Raw genomic sequence first — 24,677 nt, 5'->3', positions numbered from 1 at the left:
ATTAAGGGTATATAAAAGATAAACCCATTTGCTTAAAGAACAAAATTTTATATTTTACTTTCGATCTTCTTTCAGATTTCAGAACTATTAAAATACCTCTAAAGTTATTAACATTTGAATTAATTATATCCGTTTTATTCAATTTAGTTTAACTCATTCCATTCCCTGCACCCATTGCGCGGTTGCCAATTCTAAAATTCTTTCTTTTTTTAATTAAGTTTGTAATGACTATTGACATATGTCCATTATTTTAGGCGATTTATTTGTAAACAAAACACATTTGTTAATAATAAAAATTATTATCAAAATAGCAATAGTTTCATTTCAAAAACGTTATTGCTCATCGTCTCATAAATTGTGAATCAATGACAACATTCTGCTTTACTAATCTCATATCTGATAAAGTAATACCAAAATTTTGCTTTTACATATTATTGGGACAAGCCATCGAGGAAACGAAGTCTTCAATTCAAACCAATGGATCAATTGGGCATTGAAAAGAGACTCACCTTCAGTTATTTGATATGTGTGGCCATGGGTGCAACAGCCAGTATTACAACTGGCATAGCATGGGGCCATTGGTACCGTACTTTGGACCAATGTGTTTTTAAAAACTGTAGCTGTATTATATATGGCAAAAACACTCAGTCTCATTTCCTTGGTAAGTTTTGATAGAATAATTCTATTAGGTATTATGTTATCTGAAATGTACAGGAGGGGATCAGGCACCATGCATTTGGGTAACCTATGGCCCTTTGTTATATGTCTTCTTTGCAATATGCATGTCATGCTTTCATGGGTACAGAGTTTTGTTCACAACAAAATCGCCTAGAATGCACACAACTCGCTCTGTAGTAGCTAAAATGGAGTAAGTGTTAATTAAATAAAAACCCATTTTTCTTATTCATTTCATTGAATCCAGGCATGGTTCATCAGTACAAATAACAGCCATAACACAAGAGAACACAAGCCCCTTACCTAGAGCCTTTTGGATCACTCTCTCAGTATTCACATCATTCTTTTTTACCTATGCACTAATTAATTTCTCTATATTTATTGATGGGTATTATACAACCTGCAACCAATACCGAAGTGTGTTGGAAAAATCACTTGGGGTGTTTGGAACAGCCTTGCCAGTAATACACCGAAGACTATATTGCCAGTCAATTTTTGATTTTATGGATTACATGCATTTGGACAGTGAAAACGCCTATAGGAATGGTTTTATTAATACTGGTTTATCTTTAATCATAGGATTAGTAGCTTCTTGTTCTGCCTGGATGATATTGCTACTGGCCAGTATTTTGAATATCACAATGGCTAATAAAAAGCAAGAGTATATTTAAAGGATAAGGGAAAATTGGTCAAAAACCTGAGCTTTTGTAATATGCAATTGCCTTGTACAAATTAATTTGGATTATGTAAGGTCTTACAAAATATTGTTAAGAGATTTATAGGATAAATTCTACGTTTAAAAATAGAATATATTTTATTATAAACATGGGTGCGGAAATGGCTCATTATCAAAATTTTGCCTTACTGCTATTGACATTTATAAGATATTTAGTTAAAATTTAGTATGAGCATGCTACAAAGCAACTGCCACTCTGTAAATTGTCACTTTCACCTGAGATAGCATGTCATGTAAAATCTGCCCTGGAATTTTCAAACATTTTGCAATACCCTGTCTAATAATGTTAAAATCAGTGAATTTCATTCAAGATCAAGACAATTGCCATTTCACTTAGTGGAAAACGGAACAGCACTTATTAGTGCCCTTAATTTATTTTTTCATTTAAGAACAGTTATTTAGAGTTTCAAGGTACTGTGGTCCTGTATAATCTATGTCATATAATATACATTTCATTCCCCTATTCCACATAACGTTCACTATTTAATTATTTAATTTAAGACTAGTTCTTTTGTAAAATCGCCATGAATGCAACAAAAGTACAATTTTACATTGTATTTTTAATACGAAAATATGCCTTATTATATGTAAGTGTTGATCTCCGCGTTGTTTAACGTTTTTCTAAAGATTTTTATACGACGATAATAAATAACAATATTTTCATAGTCTTATACACTGTTTTAATCACTGATAGAAGACTCATATTATGTATTTTTGCTCAGTATTAGTTTTTGATAATTCCTCTTTATATTTCAATGTTGGAAATTTTGATGCTTCTCTTTTTTAGCACTTGCCACAATTAAATTCCAGGTATAAGTCAACAAAATAGTATATGTTGTATGTTGTAAAACTACGTAATAAAATGGTGCAATAGAACATTATAGTTGTGTTTTTAAGAATAATGCTGAATGCGGCAAAAAAATGCCTCAAAATCTGTCTTAGAACTCCTATTCTAGGACCTTTTTTTTTATTTAATGTAAACTTATTTTCGCAGTAGAGGAACTTACTCAAATGCGGGTGTTGCCAAATAATTAGTTCAGAAAAAAATCTATATAATTTCAAAAACTTGAGGTACAAAGTTATTAAATTTCAATAAAAATTAGAGTGGCAAATATACTTTTCAGATGGTGTAAAATACTATTCATTATTCCTTTGCAGCCAATCGTCCATCTTAACTTTCAAATATTCCACTGAAGGTGCTAATCCGCTGTAATATCGCTCAAATTCTACGTCTACGACTTCTCTTAACATGGTGTCAGGATGTGCCCTCGATGGACCAATTTTACAAAATCGCTTTCCTGGTTGACAATCGCGCTAAAAAAAACTAACCCTATTGATAAAAAAACAAATCATCACCTCTTCCCTCACGTCACTCTGATCCTTCGTCCTAGTTTTTATGTTTGCCACAATTCTCCTATGGTATGTATAACCCCTCTGAGAGGCATAATACAAGCCTAATATGTCGTAGACTCTCTGCATTTGCTTTTTGCCGATCTTATTTTTGTACCCCAGTTGGAAAATTACTTTTGAGCTGGTAGTGAAGTAGTTTATTTTTTGTTCCAACAAAGCTTTGTGCATTACTCCACAGTCTTCAAGATCGCGAATTTTTTGGAAATCTGAAGTTGGCTCCTCAACTGCTATATCAATGACCTCCTCATCAAGTCTAAACTTTTTTGATATAGTCGCATATAAGTTAGTGCCAATGCCTTGTTTTTGATGTGATGGCAGCACAAAAATTTGACTAATTCTTGGCCTGTATTTGTTGGGATAAGCAAAAAATTTATATACAGTGCAAAATGCCACTGGGGTGCGACAAGAAACATTTCCTACTTGATGTTTTCCCTCCTCATAGACATAAAAGATCACCCACTTTGGATCACCCATATCAATGTAATTGGCTGCATCTATGAACCATATGATGTAAGTCTCAAATCGAGCGTGAAAATCTTTAAAATCATTATTATGCATGTCATTCTCAGTTATTTTGTAAGTGATGGTACTATTGCTCAGTTCATTTGCATTTACTTTACATTTAAAGCTGCTAATGACATCCCCGTATATTTGATTATGTTGCTCGTTTTTAATCCATTCCACAAATTCATCACAGCTCCTGGTGGTGTCAGAGGGTAGCCAGGCATCTAATGATGCAATTATATCATCAGGTTTCATACCTGCCTTATTGATTGCGCCTGCACTCTTTAGGTCTAAATAGCAAAGACACGAATTGTGGAGCATATTTATTGTTATGGCAAGTTGCTTGTAGCCAAAGATTGATTCGCTGGGAAAGGACGTTGATTTTTTGTACCTTATTGGACTTGGGTTAAAAAAACATACCTATCACCAAATATTTGATGAGACATTTCAGGCTTAAAAGACATTGCATTTTCAGATCCGAGATCCTGCTCTTCATATACTGTAAATATTTAGGTAAAAAATAAATAGGCGCTTGAAATCCTTCTTATCGTGAAGGTAAGTTCCTTATTGACACTGGGTTGTAATGAAAAAGACTATAAGACAACTTATGTACTTACTTATTTTAAAAGTAACCACTTTGCAGACGTTTTTCTTGTATGTAGCCATGTATCCACCGTTCTTAACTTGAGCGCTCCTGGAGGCTTCCGTAGTGCCCTCTTCAAAAATTTAAAAAACTGCGTTAAAAAGCACTGTTAAAACTTATAATATAAATTTAAACCGTTTACTCTTGCTTGAGGCCCCGTAAAACCGCGAAACGAAGATTGGTCTGAGGGTAAAGATAATTTGGCTTAAGCAATACAATCGACTTCTCTTCAGACGAACATAGTACAGTTGCTAAACGAAGTGCGAGCAAAAAGTAGCGATTAAACCGTTAAATGCGAAAGCCCTTTGCCCTTTGGTTCGAGTTCTTTTTTTGCGGTTCAAAATTGGCACAAAAAAGAAAATGGAGTACAAGAAAAATGGCGCGCAAACAAAATGACAGTTTTGACATTGACTCAAGGAAAGGAGTATCAAAGGTAATCAAATATATCACGTGAGTATCTTCTATACCTGGGAGGCGTATCATTCACTCTTTTCTTGGTCCTTTGGGAGTAAGGCCTCGCACGCTAGTAAGGGTGGAATCGTCCGTTATTCTCAGTTAAGACTAATCGAGAATAATGTTTAGCCTTTACTAAGGGCTCAGACGAGCACCTTGTCTTCTCTTCCCCGCTCGAACAGACTCATGGTCGAAGTTGAATTGAAGGCCGAACTGATCTACAACAAGCACAATTATTTTCTTCAGTGTCCAACATTTTTGAGAGGGTCAAATACATTGGGCCTATTGAATTTTTTTTTAACAGCATGAAATATGGTTCGTGCCAAATAAATCCAAGCAAGAACTAGCAGTATTTAATGCCGGCTCACGTACAGGATGAGTCGTTTTATGTTGTTACAATTTTGGTATTTGATGGAAAACCTTATTCTAAGTCGAGTATACATCAAGTGCAGTTAAATGAGCCGCATAAACTTCGGGGAGCCCTTGAATTTTCGGAGATACACAGAGTTGCTCAGCTCCTGTATAAACGATTTTTTACTATTAGCCGTAGGAACACCTTTCTTCGCTGGTATGTTCGAAATACGAACACTATGCTAGTGCTCTGGCAATTATATCACATTACAGCATTCTCTCGTGGGGATCCAGTAGAAGTGTTCACTATACGTGTATTTGCTTCTCGGAAACTTACACTGAAACTTCACCTCAGAGCTTCATGTAGATCACACTTTAAAGCTAAGAAACGCTACTGTGCCACCCTTGATATTTCCTGCTTCTCTGATTCAGCGCCGCAATAAAATCCCAGATATAAGTCAACAAAATAATATATTATATATAATACGTTGTAAAACTATATAATAAAAAGGTGCAATAAATTATTATACTTGTATTCTTAAGAATAATGTGGAATGCAACAGAAAAGTGTCTTAAATATTATATAAAAATTCTTAAAAATAAATAATAATAGTTTACTATACTGCATTTCAATTCTCCTTGTACCTAATAATAAAGCAAGGAACATAGCATGCATGCATATTCGAATCGAGGCTGCCAATTTCTGGCTTTACACACTATTAAAACTTTGGTTTTTGATTTATTTAGACTTAGTATGTTTAAATTTCATGTAAAGGCACTATAGAGAATGGTACGCAATGCTATAGACAGACAAAAATCGTCATCATCTGGAAATTATTCGAGGTTTTGGATTGCATTTGAATAATACTGAATTAATAACGTTACACCTCTAGAATTACACGGTCTTATTTATTGTCGCTAAGGCTCAATCATCTACTGTTAATTAACAGCTAAACGATTTTTCTCTCTGATTGAGAACGAAGAAAAATGAATTGAAAATTATTAGAGTTTTATATATTGTTTTCCTAGAATATTCAATAATTAATTTTTTTTAATGTAATTTAAACGCAATAATACGAGGAAAATACCTACCTACATGACTATATTACAATAATAATTGGATTACAGCCGTGTTTTTCTTTTATCCCTAAGGTATCTCACTGGTTTGGAAAGCTGCTGATTCCTACTTATAGAATGACTCTATGAACCTCCGTAATAGATTAATGGTTACGTGAAACAATAAAACAATACTGAGGGTCTCAAAAAGACAAATAAAACAAAAAAAAACTTAAAAACCAACAAAACAATACTTTTGGGATAGTTCAAAGCCGGACTAAACGTGTCTCGTTCATCAATTACATGTTTTGGACGATTTGGAAAACAAATATATAAATATATTTTAATTTTTCAAATCATCCTTAAGCATGACTCATCTCAAGTGCCGTTACCTACAATTTCAAAATAAAATCACTAAAAATAAATTAATAAAATACTTTCCACCGCTCAGACCAATTGATTATGGAACGAAACCGATTTCATCATCTCGAGCAAACACGACTCTCCCCGACCAACCTTTCATCAGTCAGGGGTATCAGTAAACTCGTCTAACCTAATAATACTTAGGGCTATACCGAAAATTCAAATGAACATTTATTAAATTTAAAAGTTTCCAGGTTTTGACAAAAACCGAGTATATATCATTGTAGGGATTAGAATATTAAAAGGGCACCTTGCTGCATTCAAGCCATACTTACACATTTTGGTACAACAGCGATTTCCTTCTGAATCCTCAGGAAAACGGATTTACTGTCCTTTTTGACCCGGCTCTCCGGTGTTCTTCACTAGGACTCCGCAACACCTCAAAGGGCAACTCAGAGTTCGTCACAACCTCTTCTTCACCTGAAGGGAAGTCCTCGAAACTCATATTGCTGAAACCTTCCTCTAGTGACACTTTAGCCGAACCTTTCTTGCTTTTGCCCGCTTTTTTCCCCGCAGGGCCATATTTAACATTTTTCTGCTGGGTCTTTGCTCTGTTACCAGGACTTTCATCCGAAACACTATTATCGCTGAAAAGCTGATACTTCGACTTCATCACCTCCTTCTTTTTCTCCTTCTTTTGCTTAAGTTTTGGTGAAATGGACTTCGCCTCCGGCTTCGGATTATCAGAGCTACTACTGGATAAATCGATCAAGAGCCCAGTTGCTTGATTATTAACCGGTGGATTACTAGTTTTTACAGGACTTATTTCAAAGTTATAGTTGAAAGTGACAGTTTCTTGTGTGAAATTCGGGGGTTCGAACAAAACATCGTCGGCTAAAAAGGGATTTAAAGATCGCGGAGCTTCAGAAGAAGCTCGCATTTCGGGTTTGTTGGGATTAACTGAACTGTGAAAAGCCAGTGAGGGGTCTAAGCTCGTTTTGCGCATTCTAGATTTTCCAAAAGGTGCCAGACTAAAAACGTCAGGGGCGTCCTCAAAACTGCTCGAGGGCGGGATCCACAAGTCTTCTTTCTTTGTAAGATTCTTGTCGGGGTTCCATTTTGATGAATTTTCTGGTACTTCACAATCCGAATCTAACTCGTCGTCTGCGAGAAGAGGTCTTTCCCCATATTGATGACCTAAAAAAGCACATCTTTCCACTAAAAGTCTCTCCTTATAGAGGAATATAATTTACCGATAAAAATTAAATCCTCGCTCTGTCCTTGCTGCTCAGCCGCTTTGGCCTCTTCTTTCCGTCTCACTCTAACTATTCTGCTGGTATAGTCCTCTTCATGTGTAGCCATACTTTCGCATTCTGCATGATAAGCCGAAGACCCGCAAGTCTGAATATCTTCACTTTTCAAATCTTCTCTGGCCTCTTCGCCAATTTCCACCTGGTCCTCTTCCGCCTTCAAATCGCTAGCAGATCCGATGGAATCCTCCGAGTCAACCTCCATTTCCTGTTGGCTTTTCTTCATCTTCGACTTTTTTCCTTGCTTTTCTTCGGAGCGAAAACCCTTTTTTGGCAATTCCACACTCTTGTACACGTGATGTAGCATCTTTTTCTTCTTCTTGATAACCTGCTTAACTTTGTCTTCTCTATCGCTACTGTCCGAACTGACGTCGATACCTTGCACCAGTTTCTCGTATTTATGCCGATCTTCCAGGGGCAACTCTAAGGGCAGTTGGACTTTCTTGACAGGCGGGGAAGTTTCTTTGTCGCTCTCTGTTTCGGTGGTACCGATTAAAGGGTCGTCGCCTTCAGAATAGATATGCGGCATTGAGGGGTTTTCTGAGCTAGAATCATAGAGTTTTTCTTCGGGTACTACTTCTGGAATGGTCGATCTGCAGGCTGATAAAACTGCAAAGAAGTTTTTTTTGTTTAAAGAACGTTATTTGGTTTTAAAAACTATAAGTTCAATGTATACTCACCTATGTGGTTTTAATTGCTTCAGATTAAAATCGTCTAATTCTACGCCCTAGGGTTAGTTACATAATACACAGATTTGAGCGAGGAAAACCCGGAAATAGGCTGTTTCATAATAAGAAAGACAGTGGGGTTAAGAATTAGTAAGACAAATGAACGCATATAGAAAACTAAAAACTGAATTATTACACAACCCACCACCTTTAGCATTCTGGAACAGCCATTTTTAGAGATAAGGGCTAAATAAAATTCTCGTGTAATGCCAAGCAATTTTATTGCCGCATATACATAGTATAGTACTAGCTGTACTTACACTCAACGACGTGATGATCACAATAGGAATTGTAGTTGCTATATAAACATTAAATCAAATTTCAATAAAATACTATCGTATGTATGTACATTAAACACGCTATTATTGTAATAAGTTATGTGTATCACACACAAATCAAATGATTTATTTGGAACTTAATAACAATCATTGGGTACGACTATAATAATAAGATATTTTGTATATTTCTAAAAATGCTGTTCCAAAAATTAAGCCTCAATGTATTCGAACCATGGTTGTGGTCGGGATACATTGAGAGCGCCTCTATAAGGAAAGCTGCAAACTACTTAATCTGATATGTCTAACTTAAGATGCAGTTTAATAAAGCTAATGAAACTATGTGCTTAAATTAAACACATTTTGAGCGTCAATTCTTGTTGCCCGATTATGGCAGAAAAATTATCGTCAATATCATATTTCAAGACAGACAACAACAAAATTAATATATTTTTCCAAAGGTAGATTTATAAATTTGAGGAGTGGCCTGTGAAGAGATAAATATCATTGTTTTACATACAATCGAAGTTGGTTCTTGAAAAAGTGATGTTGGATCAAGACTATAGATAAAATACTGTTGGCACTACGGAAAAAATTAAAAAGGTATCGACAAGAACGGATTGTAATGCTTCCGTTTTATGAATAAAAAAAACAGTTATTACGCATTTCCTGTCCTTAGTGCTACTAGGCCTCTTTTTGAACTTTTTTTCTGTTTTCTCGATTTTTACATAACTGTATAACACAACTTCAAAACACGCTGATAATCCATATATTTTAATTCTGTCGTTATTCATCGCTATTCTCAAGACTCAATCAAGGAACATGGACAAAAATAAACAAGTATCCCAAAAACATTACGTTAGATTAGGTATCCTGTGCGAGTTTATAAATGTACATTCTTGAGGAAAGTGTCGTAGCCAGCGCCAACCTCAAATTTATAAATCCACCTATCAATTTATCCATCCTGGAAAAATTACGAATGTCATTATGCTTCCGACCAGTTGATCTACATTTCACTAGAGAAATAAGCCTGAATAGTAGTCGAGTCTATCCGATGCCTTCTTGACCTTTCATTCGGGTGAGCGGTTATTATTATGATTCCATAACGATAATTTCGTACCACAAGCAAGTACCAACACAGTGCAACCATATTACGCGCCTTTGCTACATCAAAATAAAACACCTATTGCCCAATTTTTCAAGTTCCCCAAAAACCTCTCCTCCAAGGCTCGTATTACTCCAAATTGTATCGAGTGTTATCACAGTTTAAAACCAAAAATAATTACGTCAAAGAGGACTCCTTTGGTGATTTGATGTGATCCCTATAGCGATATGAAAATATGTCAACTACTTACATATAAGTATAATATACTCTTTAATATCCACTTACTTATAGGTAAAATTATAAAATTCTCAAAATAAGCGCTGACTAGTAACCAATGTCTTTTGCATAAGTTAAATTTGGAATGACGAATTGTTGGGACTAAAACACTATTATTAAGTACCGCTTAACGTTTTAATCCCAACAAAAAGTAACGTGAGACTAGAATAAAATAGAGGAATTCTTCTAAAAAGGGCGGTAGGAATAGCAGTTTAAACATCCAAAATTGCACACACGAAAGAAACGCTATTAGCTCCTAAATCAGTAACAACATCGTCCCCAATACGCTACTTTAAGGCATATTACCTGCGGAATGAAGCCGCTTGTGAGTCTTATCGCGTGATTTCACTGGAAAGCTGAAGGGCGCAGCCCCGAACGGATCCTCATGCATTACCAGACTTTCGCTCGACTTCACCCCCTGAATACCTGCAAAATTCAACCCTTTTGGATTGTACTCTACTATTCCCAATGCATTTCTTACTGCTTTGACTACCATTCCCTTGTCTGATTTTATCAAATTCCGCCCCGAAAATGTGATCCTCGGTCATTTGACTGAACGGGGTGGATTCCTCGAAAGGGTTCCAACCTGCCACGTCGGCTGACAGAGAACGACCATCTGAACCTATGAAATCACATAATGTAACCTTCACAATTAACAAACCTATTTGATTTACCAATGGGATGGCTGACGTCGTTGGTCGAAGCCGAACTCCCCATTGGAGCTGTGACAGCGTTTTCGCCGCATGTTTGAGTGGGAGAATCGCGTGACTTGGGCTTTAGGGACGACTCAAATGGGGCGAGAAATTGAGTGGTTTCTGTTGCAAAAGCCCTAGACAAAGCAATTAATTTAACTCTAATAAAATCTAGTCGAAGACTTACTTGTTAAAGGCAGTAGTGTCGCTCATATTACGCCGGTGTCCCTTAGGTACACTGAGGGAAGGAGAGGAAGGAGGAGATGCTCCTTCAATAATGCTGGTAGACTCGGTGAGTCCACTTCTCAATGGACTTACCTATACGTTTTTCAAAATTAGCAGCAAGTACATTTCAAGTAAGCAAAAACCTACCCCTCGACCCAAAGATCCAGACCCAAACAATGGAACGTCTCCAGTAACCGGCGATACCACGGTAACAGTAGTAGTAGCACCAAACACTTCTCCTTTACTATTTCCATTATTGTCTGCTTCGCCCATTGCCGCATGGTCATCTCGAAAAGGATCGGGATAAATGGAAGACTGAAACAGGGAGTCCAATTGTTGGGGTGGAAGCTCGTCCCCTTTTTGGAAATAATCGCCGACTGGAGGGAAATCAGGAAAAACCGGAGGGCTGGCAAAAGAGCTCGGATTGTTGCCTTGCGTTAGCTGGGAATTCGGGGAATTTTGGGACTTTTTTGAAGCGTTGGGGCTGGAAGTTATGTTAAGAGGAATGTTGTTTAGGTTCAAAGGAGTGGTGGCACTACCCTTGGGGCGCTGTCTTGGCATAACACTAGTGCCCTCTACAGTGGGGGTTGTGGGGATCATTTTTACACCCTGTACTTTGAGTTGAGTGGCGCGTTTTTGCTCCGAGTCATACAGAGGCACTGACAAATCCTCTAGTACTGGTTTAGGCTCTTTCTAAAATTCTCATTTAAGTTCACAATTGCAATTATGACAAATGCAATTACAATTATACCTTAAAATTTTTTATGGGGTTTGGTTTGCCTAACAGCTCAAAGGCTATGCAACTGACTTGATAAATATCAGGTCTAATGTCTGGGTCTGGTTCCAACATATAACCTAAGAGTCTAGTTAAATTTGTTGCACCAAATGATAAAATTATCCACTTACGTATTAATTGATGAATGCTTTTTGAATATTGAGAAGAATCTGGAATGCAAAAGTTGCCACTTTGGATAGCTAAAGTGCTTTCACCAAAAGGCAATGTGAAGAAACATATTTTATACAACAGACATCCTAAAGCCTGGAAATGCAACAAATTAGACTATGGAGATTGTTAAGAAGAAATAATTACCCAGATATCAGCCTTAGTGGTTATTGATTTGCCACAGTACATATCGACCATTTCTGGCGCCCTATAGCTCAATGTCGTGTATTTTTTAATTTCATCTTCCACTAAAACAACGCCCTTTTCCGACGGATTTAACACTCTAGACGTGGCTGATCCGAAATCACATAATAAATATGTATCACCTTCAATTAATATATTCTCTACCTAAAAATAGAATTACTTGTAAAAATGTAAAAATTTAGAATAACAACCTAAACAATTAAATATTAAAAAAGAGTGTATTCATGAGAAAAAAAACTTACTTATACTCACCATTTTTTGTGTAGTGTTCTAAGTATTCTTACCTTTAAATCTCGATGCATAATAGGCGTTTTGCAATGATGCAACCTAGCAACAGCTTCACATATATCACAGAAAATAGTTAAGACTTCAGTCTCGCTAAAATCTGGTCTTCCGTGCTCTTTCATGACATCCAGTAAACTTTGTCGATAGTATGTCATGAGCAACATGACCTCAAACACTCCCCCTCCCAAAGAGATAAAACTAGAATCTATGTAGCCCACAATATTTTTGTGCCCATTTAAACTACTCTAAAAATCATGCGTGTGACATTAGCTCTGTATTTGGCTAAAAAAGTTAACCTACAATTATTTGGAGTTCCCTTTTGGCAACATTTAAGTCCTGCTCATTATTGACATACATTCGCTTTAGGGCTGCTCGTGTATATGCCCCACCAATATACGCCTTTACTAGGTATACAATTGCAAATCCACCTAATAAATGGAAAAATGAGTTTTAGTGCTAAAAGGTGATCCAGTTGAAATGATGTTAAATAGGTCATTACACACAGTACATTTATACCAGTTTTACCTTGCATTTCACAGGAAAATAGTAATAAAAATCGATTTCTAAGCCATGCATTTGTGTGGTGAATGTTAAAGGGTTATTGTGGAAGGTAAATAGGTCTACATTACAAATAAGTGTATCCACCCCCTTTATAGAACAAAAATTACCTTCTGCCAGTATTTCTTCCACTTGAACGGTATGTGAGCCGACTTTAAAAACCTTGCCTATAGCAGTACTAGGCTCCTTTGGGGTGGTTTCGATGTTTTTTTCAATTTTTGAGAACAATTTCTTCATGATGATGGACTGGAGGGTAGGAAAATTGGTGACATGAAATCGTGACTTAATATAGTGTGGCTCGTGGTGTTTTAATGGAATCTCGTTATGCTTGCGAACATGTTTTGGCCTACACTCAAATTCCGATGTTTTGTAACGTTTAAATACTTAAATTTTAATTAAATAATTCCAAGAATACCCTTAACAAATGTGACGTACTACACCATTCGTAAAATTACAAAAAAAATGTGACGTGACAGTAAGAAGACTTTTAAGGAAGATGTCAACGTCAAATCAAACAGTATTAGATGAACGATTTAACGTTTTATCTTTTAGCCGTGTATCCTTATGAGAAAGACAGCAAATTTCCTATGACGTAATAAAAATGCTATGACGTAATAAAACTAAAATGTTACCAATCAAAATATAGCATTCCACCTATCTCTTTTTTACTAGTTACATACGTATAACAGACAAAGACAAAACAATTAATTGTATCGAGAAACGTGATTGTCGTTCATATTAGTAAATAAAAAATAAAAATAGCCAAAAACTATGGAAATTAATCATAAAAGACAAAAGTAAATAAACTGAATCGCATTATTTAACCCTTAAGCTTATTGGAAAATATGGTAAAAGCTATTTGCTAAAAACTCACCCATAATGCAATTTGACGATTCAACTAAACCACCCTATTTTCCAACACCGCCTTTGTCGACAGCCCCTAAAACTCCTGTTGCTATGACTTTAAAGGCAGAGCTTGAATGTGCAATGCAAAACTCGAAACTTGAAGATCCTTCTGATCTGGATGAAGATGAAATCTCCCAACACATGACCCAGTCCTACAGTGAAATTTCGGCCAAATCTGGCATAAGCCCTGAAACTGAAAACCAGAGCTCTTTAATATTAGATTTCGATTCTGTAGAAGTGGATGAGCAGTTTAGTAAGCGACCTGTCACTTTGTGCTATGAGCAGAGCTCGGAGAGGCCAGCAAGGCCCTTAAATTTGGATGGGACTGTGCGAGTTGAAGGTAACATGACTCATTTTGTAGCTGAAGATTTGGAGACTAAGATAAAATTGTCAAGTCCAGTGACAAAGAAGAGTGAGACTCCCAGTGGTTCACGGACAAGCACTCCTAATACTTTATACAGACAATTGCTGGATCCTCAACTTGGGCATGTGAATGCAGCCCTCATAAATGATCTGGAATGTGAAGTCCACAGAATTGCTACATCTGTGGATAGTCTAGTGGAGAATTTGAGTGGAATTTTGCACTCCATTTCTTCTATAACTGCAGACAATGTGGATATTTATAAGAATGCTGTATCCAAAATGTCAGACTCTATGGATGGAAATATAAAGAGTATGTACACTATGATGGCGAAAGCTGAAGAAATTACACAAAATATGAAAGTGGTTGAGGCTCAAGCTGCCAGAATTAAGGAAGTTAAGAAGCTTGTTGATTTATTAGAGTCATTTGTTTAATGTTAAGTTTTTTTGTTCTGTGATTTTAGTGATGTTGGCTAACAATAAACCATCTTTTTGTTAACCTCTTTATTATTCTACTTTTATATTTTTTAAGATAAAACAGCCATTTGACATTGTTTTAATAACTTTTCTTTAAGTATTTTACATAACTTGATCTTAACAAAAATAAATTAAAGCCCTTTAAAGGATCTAAACAACTATTTCTGCTTTTATATTTAGGTAAACAAGCCGATTTCTGAAAACCTAGGTATAACAGATACCATGAGGGCAAGTTTCGCACTATTAAGATCAGTAGATCTTTCTTCAGTAACAGAATCTGAATCTGGCATCATTTTATCTGCAACATGCCGCACAATTTTCCCTTCTGCATTGACGTAGAAGGTGGAAAACCCATCATGCCAGGCTTCATTTTGTTGAATTGTCTCCTTCATCTTCCACAGCTTGTATTTCCAGAACTGTACCATCACCTTGAGGCCAGACACCCCTACAATTCTCCACCTGATTCTCACGGTCCCATCTTCTGGGTGCTGGGTGATTTTCAAAACATCAAATTTTACATAGGCAAATTTTATGTGTGCTACAGTTCTCAGCAAAGCTACTTGCTTCACATAATTGATTAGTCCTTCCGTCCTTATATTCCTAATGTTGTCTTCAAATACTATGTTTTTGGAGTAAACTGAATAATCCATTGGTTGAACAAATATTTTTGGTAAGGATTCACTTAAAACTTGATATACATGCAGTAATTTCTCTGGAGGTAGTCGGCCTTCAGTTCCTTGAGGTTTACTTGTCAATAGAATTTCTTCATGTTTATTGGTGGAACATAATCTTTCAGATGTAACTAACCTACCAACGTGAGTTTTGGTAACAATGTCACTTGAGACTTCTCGGTTATCATATAGATAACTTTCTTTAAGTTTAATGTCATTATCTGGAAATGGGCTGTCTGCGATTCTTCCTTGAAGATGCACGTTGTTAGAATACTGAACAATTTGACTAATTAAACACTTTTGCGAAAACAAGCCTAAATGCTTGGATGTAATTAGAGGCCCAGTCAGCTTGTGCAGATACCTTAGTGCTGGTGGCATCGTGGGAAAATATTTTAGGAATTAATATGATTGATTTGCTTTCGGAATTCAGTAAAAATTCATAATTTTCAATTTTTTTCCAAATATTACCTCACTTTTGCGACTTTTGAAAACGGACGAACCAGGAAAAAATTTGACTGGTGTAGGAAAAGCATATCTCAAAGTCAAATTCTTGTGGTTGTTTAGAGTGGATCTTTCATATTTTATGGAAAATAGTTCAGAAGATCATATTCTTTCTTTTTTTATCTCTATGTCGTAAACGGAGACGATTTATATTAGAGCCTTATTATATATGACGTAACTGATGTTAATGAACAGACGTGACGGGTCGAAGGGGTGTGTCCAAATTTCCAAAACAATGTTAAAAAATTCAATTTTTCCCCTTAATTATTATATTTTTGAAAGTCATAATAATTGAAACTTAAAGGTCTATTTAGCATTCCTTATATGATAGATAAAGACGTAGAGAAATGATTCATTACAGTAGAGTAATAAACAATAGTGCTTAAAAACTAAAAAAGGTAGGTTATGTTTACTTAAAATTTCTATTCATTTCCATTTTTTTTTAACATTTTTTATCAATAGATTTGAATATTTCGGCTATGCCCTCACTAAGAAAAAAAGTCTCATCATATCTGCGTCAATTAAGCTTTTACCATGAGCCTAGGAGGCACAACATTAATGAAAATGCTTTTGTCACCAAATATTTGCAAGGGTAAGTCTTGACTACCCGTAGGTTTTAGCCCCATTTTCAATTGAAGCATTACAGACAAACCCACTTACGAGAAGGTCCCCCTATAATTTATGGTGAAGTCCCTGCCAACTTGCCCAACTATGAATTGGGGAAATATGAAAGTGGCTCCAACTCAGTAATTTGCTGTTACTCTGGTCCAAATGGAGGTCTTACCACAGTCAAAAGAACTGAAAAGCACCTTTCAGTGCCTGACGACGACATAGATTTTATAGACAATCCTGAGGATGAATCTAGTAAGTAGTATTCCTTATTTGGATCATTGTTATAGTATTTATTTAGGTTGTGCTGTACTGCTGTAGTAAGTTTAATCTGAGAAGGTGTAAACATCAAAAATGAAATATTTCAGTCAGCCTGGCAATACCAAAAAAATCCCCTAAAAGGGTCATGGGGCAACCTATTGATAATACCACGATGGTGATTAAAGTGGCTGGTAATGAGTACTGTGTGACCAATAGGCCAAAAAGGCACAGTAAAAGTCACAGTCTTGGTAGCATATCAGATTTTGGCATACAAGTAGGGAAAACAAAGATAGACAAAGATTTTTATAACAGCTGTGATAAGGGAAAGGATGCAAATTCCAATAGTAATCCCTCTCAATGTATAGAAAATACAGTATGTGATAAAGAAGACACTACTGTTACATCAGGTAGAGATATGGGCACTAACAACATGACAACGAGGAGGAAAGTTAGTGAAACTAAAAAACCTAATTTATCTAATATTAATCACAAACAAGACACATCGAAACATCACTTTTCATCATCAAACAGGGTTAGAAGTGGTGGTAGTTCAGGTAGTTCTAAAAGTCAGGGGGAGAAGGACAAGAATCATGCCTTGTCCAAATCTCGAAGTGAAGGCAATCCATTCCAACACAAAAAGAGAGGGAAAATAATCCAGGTGCAGAGGCAACAGAGACAGAGGGGTATATAAACTGATGAACGAAACAAACGGGATAAACATATTTTTTAATGTTTGAGGCGAGATATTCTTGAAATGAGACATAAGACGATATAAAAATAATGTTTTACAGTGATTGATTTCTTCAAGTATCGCATCTAAAATAATGTAAGAGGCGATAGTATTTTCATGGAATTTTATTTTTACTAAGAATCTTAGAAAAAAACAGGTTTTTGTTGCTTTTGAATATGACCATTCTTTGAGAAATTTCAACAAATAAAATGGCAGTTTTTTTAATCAAATCCAGTGACTAAATGGGTTTCATTTCGTAACTGATTAGATAATGATTGATGGTATCTTCGCTTCCCAACTCAGCCAAGAAATGGGGCTAGCAAAAATGGTTGCTGCAATTCTTAAGATACAGAATGCAACTGAATATGTTCCAATTTATGCTGGCGTTTTTATTCCACCATACATCAAAGTTATAGAATATGTGTACGAAAGTCTTTAGAAAATACTATTTTATATGACTTATATCATATGGTGTTTGCTGGTGAAACGTTGATTCGGTTGAAATGATTAAAATTGACGTGTATGACCCTTCTCGTAAGGCTAAAGTGCGACAATTCCATGAAATGACCGCTACGAGAGTTATGAACTGGATAATCACGATCGAACCACCCCGGGTTCATACACAGCTTCGTGCAAAAATAACCAATAACCTTCGTAATTGTAGCTAACAACATGGATAGAAACGAGCAATAATGAGACAAAGCAAGCGACTCACCATTTTTCAAGATCAATCGTACTACTTAAGCTCCCCAGACGGGGTGTCTTTTCCCTTAAGAACAAACAAAAACTATTTTTATTGGATGGAGCGGTTGCCACGTGGAGTTGAGTTTACTAAGACAGGTCGTAACATTTGCTACTCTTATCAAGTAAAATGTCAGTTATTATACAATACTAAGTGTACTTAACTGGTTACGTAAATAGCTATTATGTTTCGTTCCTTTGGCGCCTCTAAAATCCAATATTTTGGCAATAACAAATAGCAACATTGTCGAGGGTTGTTCGGGACCTATAAAGGAATTCTGGTAATGCCATTCAGGTAAAGTTATGTGGAATGAACGGCTTCACCTGGTCTCTAAGGATATATACGGGAAAATATTTTGTTTCTATTAGAGAGACTGTACTAGTCCACAATGTTCGTTTAGAACTAGTCAAAAAGTTATTCCATCGAGGTCGAACTCATGTTAACAACTTTTACACAAGTGTAAAGTTAAATTAACTTTAAATAAAGAGGAGTGGCATAACAATATGGTGTTGATGTGGAAGAGACACAAGAGACTTTCAGCTGTTGTTGACAAAGTGTCCACCGATTTTCGCCCTTGTGTGAGCTAAAAAATGTATGTGGACCAATGTCGAAGCCAATTCTGTCCAAGAATCTTGTTTAGCAGCAAGTCAGCTTGACGAGGATATTCTTATTAATCCAGCAGGAACAGATACGTCAGTCGATGAACTCTGATAGTAACAATAACACTAAGGAACCCTAAACTGAAGTGCCCCGTGAACGGGAGAAAATCAGACCCAGCGTGCATTTCGCAGGAGAAATTCTCAAATGGTGAGAGAGAAATCATTTAGTCGGGTCAAAAAGCTTCATACGTGCCGCCAGGGTGTTTCCGAGATCAGGTCGTGGCGGAAATGTTAGAAATAAATTAAAATCTATTGTCTGATTAACCCCCAACAAAATATCACGGTCGTTTCATATATTAACGGCAGGGCACGCCTGTTGATCAAATTGGCGAGAAAAGGGGGATGATTATTAAAGCTCTGTATAAAAAATTAATACCACCATCTCTTCATACATCTCTGATAAGGCAATTTTAACCGAAAGCACATTGATTTTCTGATAAGCGGTCGGCCAAAATACGAAAATAGTACTCGATTTTATTATATGTATTATACCGGATGTAATATATCGTTTTGGAGATGTTTCAGGGGGGATAGAACTATGCAAAACAATAAAAAATGTTAATAGACCCATGGTCAAAAACGCATCATTTTCGATATATATGGTGGCAAAGCTTCAAAATGTTTATCCCATTTGGAAACGTCTTATGAAAAGAATTTTTTAATGCAGAGCGTCAAAAAAATATATTGAAATGGCTGAAACTCAGGTATGGCATCCTAGTCTACAGACCGGAATATGTAGACTGAACTTTCTTAATTTGTATCAATGAATATTTTTGCAAATTCTACAAAAACGGCGAACGGTGCTAAAATACTGCAAGAGATCAAAAAGCTAAAGAATTGAAGAATTAATTAAAAGTTGGCATTATAATTCGTACAGGGTTTTCCAAAAAAAGACACAAAGCATAAAATAGTACATGACCCAAAAAACAACACCCTGTATATGGGTACCTAGGATTTTGGCTTTTTATTGTAAAGGGTTTCAAAGAAAATAGTTCTTAAGGAAAATAGGAAATTTCAAAAAATTAATTCAAAGCATATGTGAGAAAAACACAAAATATGAGAAAAAATGTGAAACTTTGCCATTCTGCGTATCAAAAATAGTGCATTTTTGACCATGGATCTACTAGCATTTTTTTGTTATTTTGCAGAGTACTTTTGCTCCCTAAAATATTTGCATTACGATATGTTACATCCTGTATATAGGACAAATTTCCGACGTCCAAAAATTGCCAAACTCGTGTTTGAAAATAAATTTTTATGAAAATGCGCTCATCTCTCATCATCATTATCATTTCGTATGATAACTGAATTATATGTTTAAGGGTAACTTTTCAATACATTTTGATTTTTTTTAATAAATATTATTAACAATTATAAATATAATTAATGCTCTGAAAAATTCTAATTTTTGTTTCGTCTCACTTTAGAAACATTTCGCTTCAAGAAATCATCCAAAAATACGTTTGTCCCGTTTGTTCTGTCCAGCAGTTTAGATGAGATTTGCTGGCATGGGAGTTTTGCAATTATTATTATGCATTGTTTCACCGGCTCCTTAGACATGGTTGAATTTATCAGGTCTGGGAGGAATATCTGGAAGTTATTCTGTGATATGATAGAATTTGGAAATTTCCAGATGTTTCTCTTTTAAGTGTTTTGTATGCGTGTCAGGTTGTTTTTATCTTGGGCCAGTTTTTGAGCTTTAGCAGATTTTAGTTACTTTCAAAAATCAGTTTTATGCAAGTTTTATTAAAGATATGCGTTTTTGTAAATTAGTATTTAGCGATATGCAGTTGGATCTTAGTTAACTGACTAACCAGCCTGTAGATATTTGCCAGGGAAGGTATCTACTAGTTGTTTAATGCTTTGATCGTTGCAACCTGAACTAACTTTAATAATACTGGATATGGATTTCTAAGTTTTTAAATATAACTAGCATGCTTCAATTCAAGTTTTTGGATTTTGCATGGCAATTTCACCCACCACCAACCACAATTACAACCATATTAATAGAAGTAAATTTGATTGCGATATTCTAGTCCATATGACTCATACATCGAAAATTCTAAGGGATTTTAGACCAACATGCATTCATACAATCTGTGTTTATGCATATTGCCCTAAAATTAACCGATTATTTTCAATACACGAGTTACATTACGTGTGATTCATCTTTAAACCTATGGTCTACTTACCTTCAAGATAGACACGATCAAAACAATAATAAACGTGTCATCCACCACGTGGCCAGCAGCTGATTGGTCTACACCTGTAGGTGACGTATTGTTTTACAGGGTTGCAATCAGTTTAATTTTCGTTACTTTTGTGTCCATCTACATACATGGTATTAATTGTTATTTATTGTTATTTGTGATTTGTGGACATTCTCATATATTTCAACTTTTAATATATTAAATTACTTTAACAATAAGCGCACATATCGTTCTTTATTACATTTTAAGAGTCTAAGTGCGGTCCTGTTCAATAGTTTTGCTGTATCTGCGTGCGTGTTTCGACCGTGTCTGCCTTTAAGATAAACAAACTCTAATTCCCACTTATTTTATCCCTTCATACTCTTATTTTAACCGAATTAACTCTGCATTTTCAACCCTGTAACTGACCGCTCAAATGCACCTTGTAGGCTTGTTCTATTCATTGCTAATTGGCTACTCTTCTTTGCTTCATACCGACAACTCGCCACAAACAAGCAAATTTTAGGTGATGAGTCAACGGAAAGTGCGGACCAAACCTCCAGTTTTATCGATGATTCTGCTCTCCCTACAGAGTGGAATAGAAAGTCGGATTTTTGCTACGGGATTTCCGATAGTTTGTATGACAAAAATCAAGCGACGAAGCTTAAAAACGGCGACCCTATCGCCGACTGTTTTGGCATTATCACGAGAAACGATTCTGCCATTTTAGCCGTGGCTGATGGCGTCAACTGGGGTAATCTCTTAATAACAACAATTGATTTTTAAAAAAAAAAGATCCATAGGAGAGAAAGCGAGCATAGCAGCCAAATCTGCCGTCCATGGCTCCTTACACTACCTCAACAAAATAATTTTCAATGACACGAAACCGTTTGAAAATCTAACGAACAAGACTGAAGAGGAGACTTTGAGTAACGGCTCATTAAATCTTTGTGAAACTGCCAATCTCGTGTCAAACACTCGTGAGGTGTTTGTGTCTCTATTGAGGGCCTTTAACTGTGCCCATGATCTCATTTTAGAGAATGAGGTGCTAATGCCGAACCAGCGCTCGAAACCAATAACAAGAAACTGCTTTTTAGGGAATGCTCACGACTCTTACAATCGCAGTGGTACTGCCCTTGAAGCAGAGTAATGGTGCTCAAGATTCCCAATATGTTTGTTGTGTTTGTAATGTGGGAGACAGTTTGGCCTATGTTTACTCCCAGAAAAACGGCATCAGGGAGCTAACTAAAGGTAATTAGAGTTCATATTTAGACTACTTCAAAGCCTGCTTCTCATTATGATATAGGTTCTCACGATGTTAATCGCAATCGAGACATGAGAGATGCTTTAGGTGCCTTAGGCCCTGTGGATGGTATAAACCCAGAACTGAGCAACCTAACTTTGTCTATAACGACCTTACATAAAGGAGACATAGTTTTGGTGGCTAGTGATGGACTGACTGACAATTTTGACCCTAATGTCTGTAGATTTACTGTCAACAAGAAGCCCGAGAAATCGGCTACTGTTCGGGAGAAACAGAAGAGAACTACCATTCGAGGGGAAGAAGTTAAAGCTCCCGAGAGCAGATTGGATGAAGCTTCAGTTCAAAAACCACCAGTAAAGCCTCCCAGGAGGAGCAAACCTAGGAGTTCAATATCAAGCGCTAGCCACTCGGAAAGGTCAAACTCTTCAGTGGAGAAAGAGGTAAAAAATAACAGCGTACAAAGTACCTCTAAAGCTCAAATGGAAAACCCACTGAAGGCTCATTTTATGAGAGAAAATTCCCTAGACGAGCCTAAAAAATCTGACAAGGAAAACAACCTAAACCACCAGAAAACTCCTCCAAATAAGGGAAGCACTCTAGGGACCAATCAAGCCGTTCAGGCGTATCGAATCATGAAAGCTAAAACCTCCTTAGACTTGCGTTCTCAACCCAAGATCCAAATAATGAGGAACGAAGACGGGGTCCCCTACGTCACTCCAATTCAGCGCTACGAACTGCAGCTGTTATTGATGGAGGACATTCTGCGCAACGGCATTTCCGGAAGGGACACCCCTATTACAAGTGCAAGAAAATTATGCGAAAATCTCCTCAATTTTACAATGAGCATCACTGCGGCGAAGCGACGCACTTTGGAGGATCAGGAGTTATATTTTGACAACCGGAATGGGCTTTTGGTGGAGGTGTCAGACAACCAGAAGAAGATCCGAAGGAAGCGGGCTTTGGAGAAAGTGCAACCGCTGCCCGGAAAGCTAGACCACGTGACTGTGGTGGCGTGGAATGTGGGAAACGTAGGGTGAGGATGGTTGAAAGGGTAAATGACAGCCATTTGACTAGTCACACACTTATATAAGGAAAAATAATACACTTGTATAACTAATAGAATATTTTTGTATTTTGGGATATTTTCGTTTAGTCGCAGGTTTATAAACACATTCTGATGTAAATTGGTTGCTTGAGGAGCATCTGTGGTAGGCAGTTTTCTTATAAAAAAAATTGGTGGAAATTTTAGAGGTTAATTTGAGGGTTCCGTTAAGAGTTTTCAGCTTTGTGGCCTCTCCGGATGGACCGTTTCGTGGTACCGCCGAGCAGTGGTACTTAGTCGTTTGTATCAGCGATTTCGTCACGTTATTTGGTAGTGCCTCACAGTGATTTTTACCTTAAAACCACTTTTTGCGCTTCTGCGACGCATGCGATACATCGTTTCAACATCGATGCACCCAGTAACAGTTCACAAAGCAACATCTGAGCAATTTAACATATGTATATTCTCTATTCAGTCGTACCACTGAGGCCCGATTTTATGAAGATCTGCGTTACTTTTACCCAGTGTGTTAACGGAGAACAATTGACTGAGTGGGTCAAAATATATATATTTTTTACTTTGGGTGATTCCAAATGCCTTCTCGGCTCAATCTAGGATTTTATGAAATATTGTTAAGCTTCTCGTGGGCTGGACAATAAATGACACTGCCGATCAAACCTTGTGAGACTCAACCAACTTTAATAAAACACTAATACGGCAATTCATAATTCGTGAATTTCTTAACAAGGCTTTGAACTATTTAGAACACTTTTATGTGTATTGAGTATTTTCCTATGGCGCTACATCCTCAAATATGTATGTAATATATATCCGTCCTTGAGACTGTGAAATACTTCTAGAGTGATTTCGGAGTCTTCAACGTGTTCTTAATTAGTTGTCCTCATATGCAACGTGTAAAATAAGTGCATGAGTATCTTCGTTATTTGAAGGAGCAGATGTAGAATTAAGTTTTAGACATCCCGGTGCGGTACTACCAAGTTGAACAACACAACTTCGACTATGTCCATGTCTGTACGTGGCTGGTTATTCAAGCGACTGAGTAGCGCTACTGAGCGGTGTGCGAAGTAGTCCATCCGTGGGAACCTTTACCAGGTTAAAAGACAATGCATGAAATAGTCGATATCCTTTTCTAGATTTCATCAATTCATGTTTTTGTACTGAAATTATTTGCTGGAGATTAGCAGTAACGCAAGTTGTATATTTGACTCTAGAGCCTTATAGTACATATTGGAAATACCAAAGTTAAAATCAAACTCTGCAAGTCGCGTTGAAAGCTTTTACATATAAAATCTAAGTCTATGTGCAATTAATGAAACTTTAACAGGGATGATTTATTTATTAACGTTAAGAACCAGTTTGGGTAAAATTCTATTTTTGGTAATCGAAGGTTTTGAGAAAGGTGAGGATTAGGGAAAAATAACATTTCTCTTGTGTTTGATATGCTGAAAAATGT

At 36.4% G+C, this 24,677-nt stretch overlaps 6 protein-coding genes across 11 annotated transcripts; 3 read left to right on the top strand and 3 right to left on the bottom strand.

Moving 5' to 3' along the window:
* Positions 1 to 318: 318 nt before the first annotated feature.
* On the top strand, positions 319 to 5,296 carry LOC136418648 (uncharacterized). Its single transcript, XM_066404766.1, has 4 exons — positions 319 to 661; positions 715 to 868; positions 923 to 2,221; positions 5,224 to 5,296. Exons 1-3 carry the CDS (start codon positions 478 to 480, stop codon positions 1,344 to 1,346), a joined length of 762 nt encoding a protein of 253 aa, XP_066260863.1. The 5' UTR covers positions 319 to 477; the 3' UTR covers positions 1,347 to 2,221; positions 5,224 to 5,296.
* On the bottom strand, positions 2,484 to 4,466 carry LOC136418603 (histone acetyltransferase type B catalytic subunit-like). Of its 2 annotated transcripts, none has more exons than XM_066404714.1 (5): positions 4,104 to 4,139; positions 3,943 to 4,041; positions 3,746 to 3,824; positions 2,780 to 3,689; positions 2,484 to 2,725 (listed from the first exon to the last, which is right to left on the bottom strand). In XM_066404714.1, exons 2-5 carry the CDS (start codon positions 3,989 to 3,991, stop codon positions 2,549 to 2,551), a joined length of 1,215 nt encoding a protein of 404 aa, XP_066260811.1. In that variant the 5' UTR covers positions 3,992 to 4,041; positions 4,104 to 4,139; the 3' UTR covers positions 2,484 to 2,548. The 2 variants fall into 2 exon arrangements, with proteins under 2 accessions (XP_066260811.1, XP_066260805.1); XM_066404708.1 differs by lacking the exon at positions 4,104 to 4,139 and adding an exon at positions 4,436 to 4,466 and having other exon boundaries at positions 2,485 to 2,725.
* Nak (Numb-associated kinase) lies at positions 5,227 to 13,266 on the bottom strand. 3 transcript variants are annotated; one of them, XR_010752935.1, is made up of 14 exons: positions 12,903 to 13,266; positions 12,535 to 12,662; positions 12,234 to 12,479; positions 11,893 to 12,093; positions 11,709 to 11,841; positions 11,554 to 11,657; positions 10,950 to 11,495; positions 10,765 to 10,895; positions 10,560 to 10,714; positions 10,367 to 10,507; positions 10,192 to 10,326; positions 7,445 to 8,110; positions 6,273 to 7,388; positions 5,227 to 6,220 (listed from the first exon to the last, which is right to left on the bottom strand). XR_010752935.1 is itself a non-coding variant. In XM_066404636.1 (13 exons), the coding sequence occupies exons 1-13, from the start codon at positions 13,027 to 13,029 to the stop codon at positions 6,562 to 6,564; spliced, it is 3,540 nt and encodes a 1,179-aa protein (XP_066260733.1). In that variant the 5' UTR covers positions 13,030 to 13,266; the 3' UTR covers positions 5,227 to 6,561. The 3 variants fall into 3 exon arrangements, 2 of the variants coding, with proteins under 2 accessions (XP_066260733.1, XP_066260747.1); XM_066404636.1 differs by having other exon boundaries at positions 5,227 to 7,388; XM_066404650.1 differs by having other exon boundaries at positions 5,227 to 7,388; positions 10,192 to 10,311.
* A 223-nt stretch (positions 13,267 to 13,489) lies between these two features.
* Positions 13,490 to 14,557, top strand: BORCS6 (BLOC-1 related complex subunit 6). The gene has a single exon (XM_066404752.1). It carries the CDS (start codon positions 13,672 to 13,674, stop codon positions 14,491 to 14,493), a length of 822 nt encoding a protein of 273 aa, XP_066260849.1. The 5' UTR covers positions 13,490 to 13,671; the 3' UTR covers positions 14,494 to 14,557.
* A 27-nt stretch (positions 14,558 to 14,584) lies between these two features.
* On the bottom strand, positions 14,585 to 15,713 carry LOC136418630 (uncharacterized protein C6orf136 homolog). The gene has a single exon (XM_066404742.1). It carries the CDS (start codon positions 15,582 to 15,584, stop codon positions 14,712 to 14,714), a length of 873 nt encoding a protein of 290 aa, XP_066260839.1. The 5' UTR covers positions 15,585 to 15,713; the 3' UTR covers positions 14,585 to 14,711.
* A 201-nt stretch (positions 15,714 to 15,914) lies between these two features.
* On the top strand, positions 15,915 to 23,630 carry LOC136418559 (PP2C-like domain-containing protein CG9801). 3 transcript variants are annotated; one of them, XM_066404672.1, is made up of 8 exons: positions 15,915 to 16,105; positions 16,170 to 16,299; positions 16,354 to 16,571; positions 16,685 to 17,260; positions 21,424 to 21,651; positions 21,701 to 21,942; positions 21,995 to 22,148; positions 22,204 to 23,630. In XM_066404672.1, exons 2-8 carry the CDS (start codon positions 16,187 to 16,189, stop codon positions 23,196 to 23,198), a joined length of 2,526 nt encoding a protein of 841 aa, XP_066260769.1. In that variant the 5' UTR covers positions 15,915 to 16,105; positions 16,170 to 16,186; the 3' UTR covers positions 23,199 to 23,630. The 3 variants fall into 3 exon arrangements, with proteins under 3 accessions (XP_066260769.1, XP_066260759.1, XP_066260777.1); XM_066404662.1 differs by having other exon boundaries at positions 15,915 to 16,114; XM_066404680.1 differs by lacking the exon at positions 16,685 to 17,260 and having other exon boundaries at positions 15,915 to 16,114; positions 22,204 to 23,557.
* Positions 23,631 to 24,677: the final 1,047 nt, after the last annotated feature.

This window comes from Euwallacea similis, chromosome 2 (genome assembly GCF_039881205.1).
Source record: "Euwallacea similis isolate ESF13 chromosome 2, ESF131.1, whole genome shotgun sequence".
NCBI classification, from domain to species: domain Eukaryota; kingdom Metazoa; phylum Arthropoda; class Insecta; order Coleoptera; family Curculionidae; genus Euwallacea; species Euwallacea similis.
This window is presented reverse-complemented; position numbering and strand designations above follow the sequence as displayed.

What these genes read in the sequence shown, in the direction of transcription:
- LOC136418648 (XM_066404766.1), top strand. Translation starts at nt 478, where the DNA reads ATGGATCAATTGGGCATTGAAAAGAGACTCACCTTCAGTTATTTGATA. An exon ending in CACTCAGTCTCATTTCCTTG is followed by an intron (nt 662 to 714) that starts GTAAGTTTTGAT and finishes TGAAATGTACAG; the next exon opens with GAGGGGATCAGGCACCATGC. An exon ending in TCTGTAGTAGCTAAAATGGA is followed by an intron (nt 869 to 922) that starts GTAAGTGTTAAT and finishes CATTGAATCCAG; the next exon opens with GCATGGTTCATCAGTACAAA.
- LOC136418603 (XM_066404708.1), bottom strand. An exon ending in AGTGGTTACTTTTAAAATAA is followed by an intron (nt 3,825 to 3,942) that starts GTAAGTACATAA and finishes AAATATTTACAG; the next exon opens with TATATGAAGAGCAGGATCTC. An exon ending in GGACGAAGGATCAGAGTGAC is followed by an intron (nt 2,726 to 2,779) that starts GTGAGGGAAGAG and finishes AGTTTTTTTTAG; the next exon opens with CGCGATTGTCAACCAGGAAA.
- Nak (XM_066404636.1), bottom strand. Translation starts at nt 13,029, where the DNA reads ATGAAGAAATTGTTCTCAAAAATTGAAAAAAACATCGAAACCACCCCA. An exon ending in GGAAGAAATACTGGCAGAAG is followed by an intron (nt 12,663 to 12,902) that starts GTAATTTTTGTT and finishes TCCATTTATTAG; the next exon opens with GTGGATTTGCAATTGTATAC. An exon ending in CAAGCGGCTTCATTCCGCAG is followed by an intron (nt 8,111 to 10,191) that starts GTAATATGCCTT and finishes ACTTCTTTGCAG; the next exon opens with TTTTATCAGCCTGCAGATCG.
- BORCS6 (XM_066404752.1), top strand. Translation starts at nt 13,672, where the DNA reads ATGCAATTTGACGATTCAACTAAACCACCCTATTTTCCAACACCGCCT.
- LOC136418630 (XM_066404742.1), bottom strand. Translation starts at nt 15,584, where the DNA reads ATGCCACCAGCACTAAGGTATCTGCACAAGCTGACTGGGCCTCTAATT.
- LOC136418559 (XM_066404672.1), top strand. Translation starts at nt 16,187, where the DNA reads ATGCCCTCACTAAGAAAAAAAGTCTCATCATATCTGCGTCAATTAAGC. An exon ending in GAGGCAACAGAGACAGAGGG is followed by an intron (nt 17,261 to 21,423) that starts GTATATAAACTG and finishes AGCAAATTTTAG; the next exon opens with GTGATGAGTCAACGGAAAGT. An exon ending in CATCAGGGAGCTAACTAAAG is followed by an intron (nt 22,149 to 22,203) that starts GTAATTAGAGTT and finishes ATTATGATATAG; the next exon opens with GTTCTCACGATGTTAATCGC.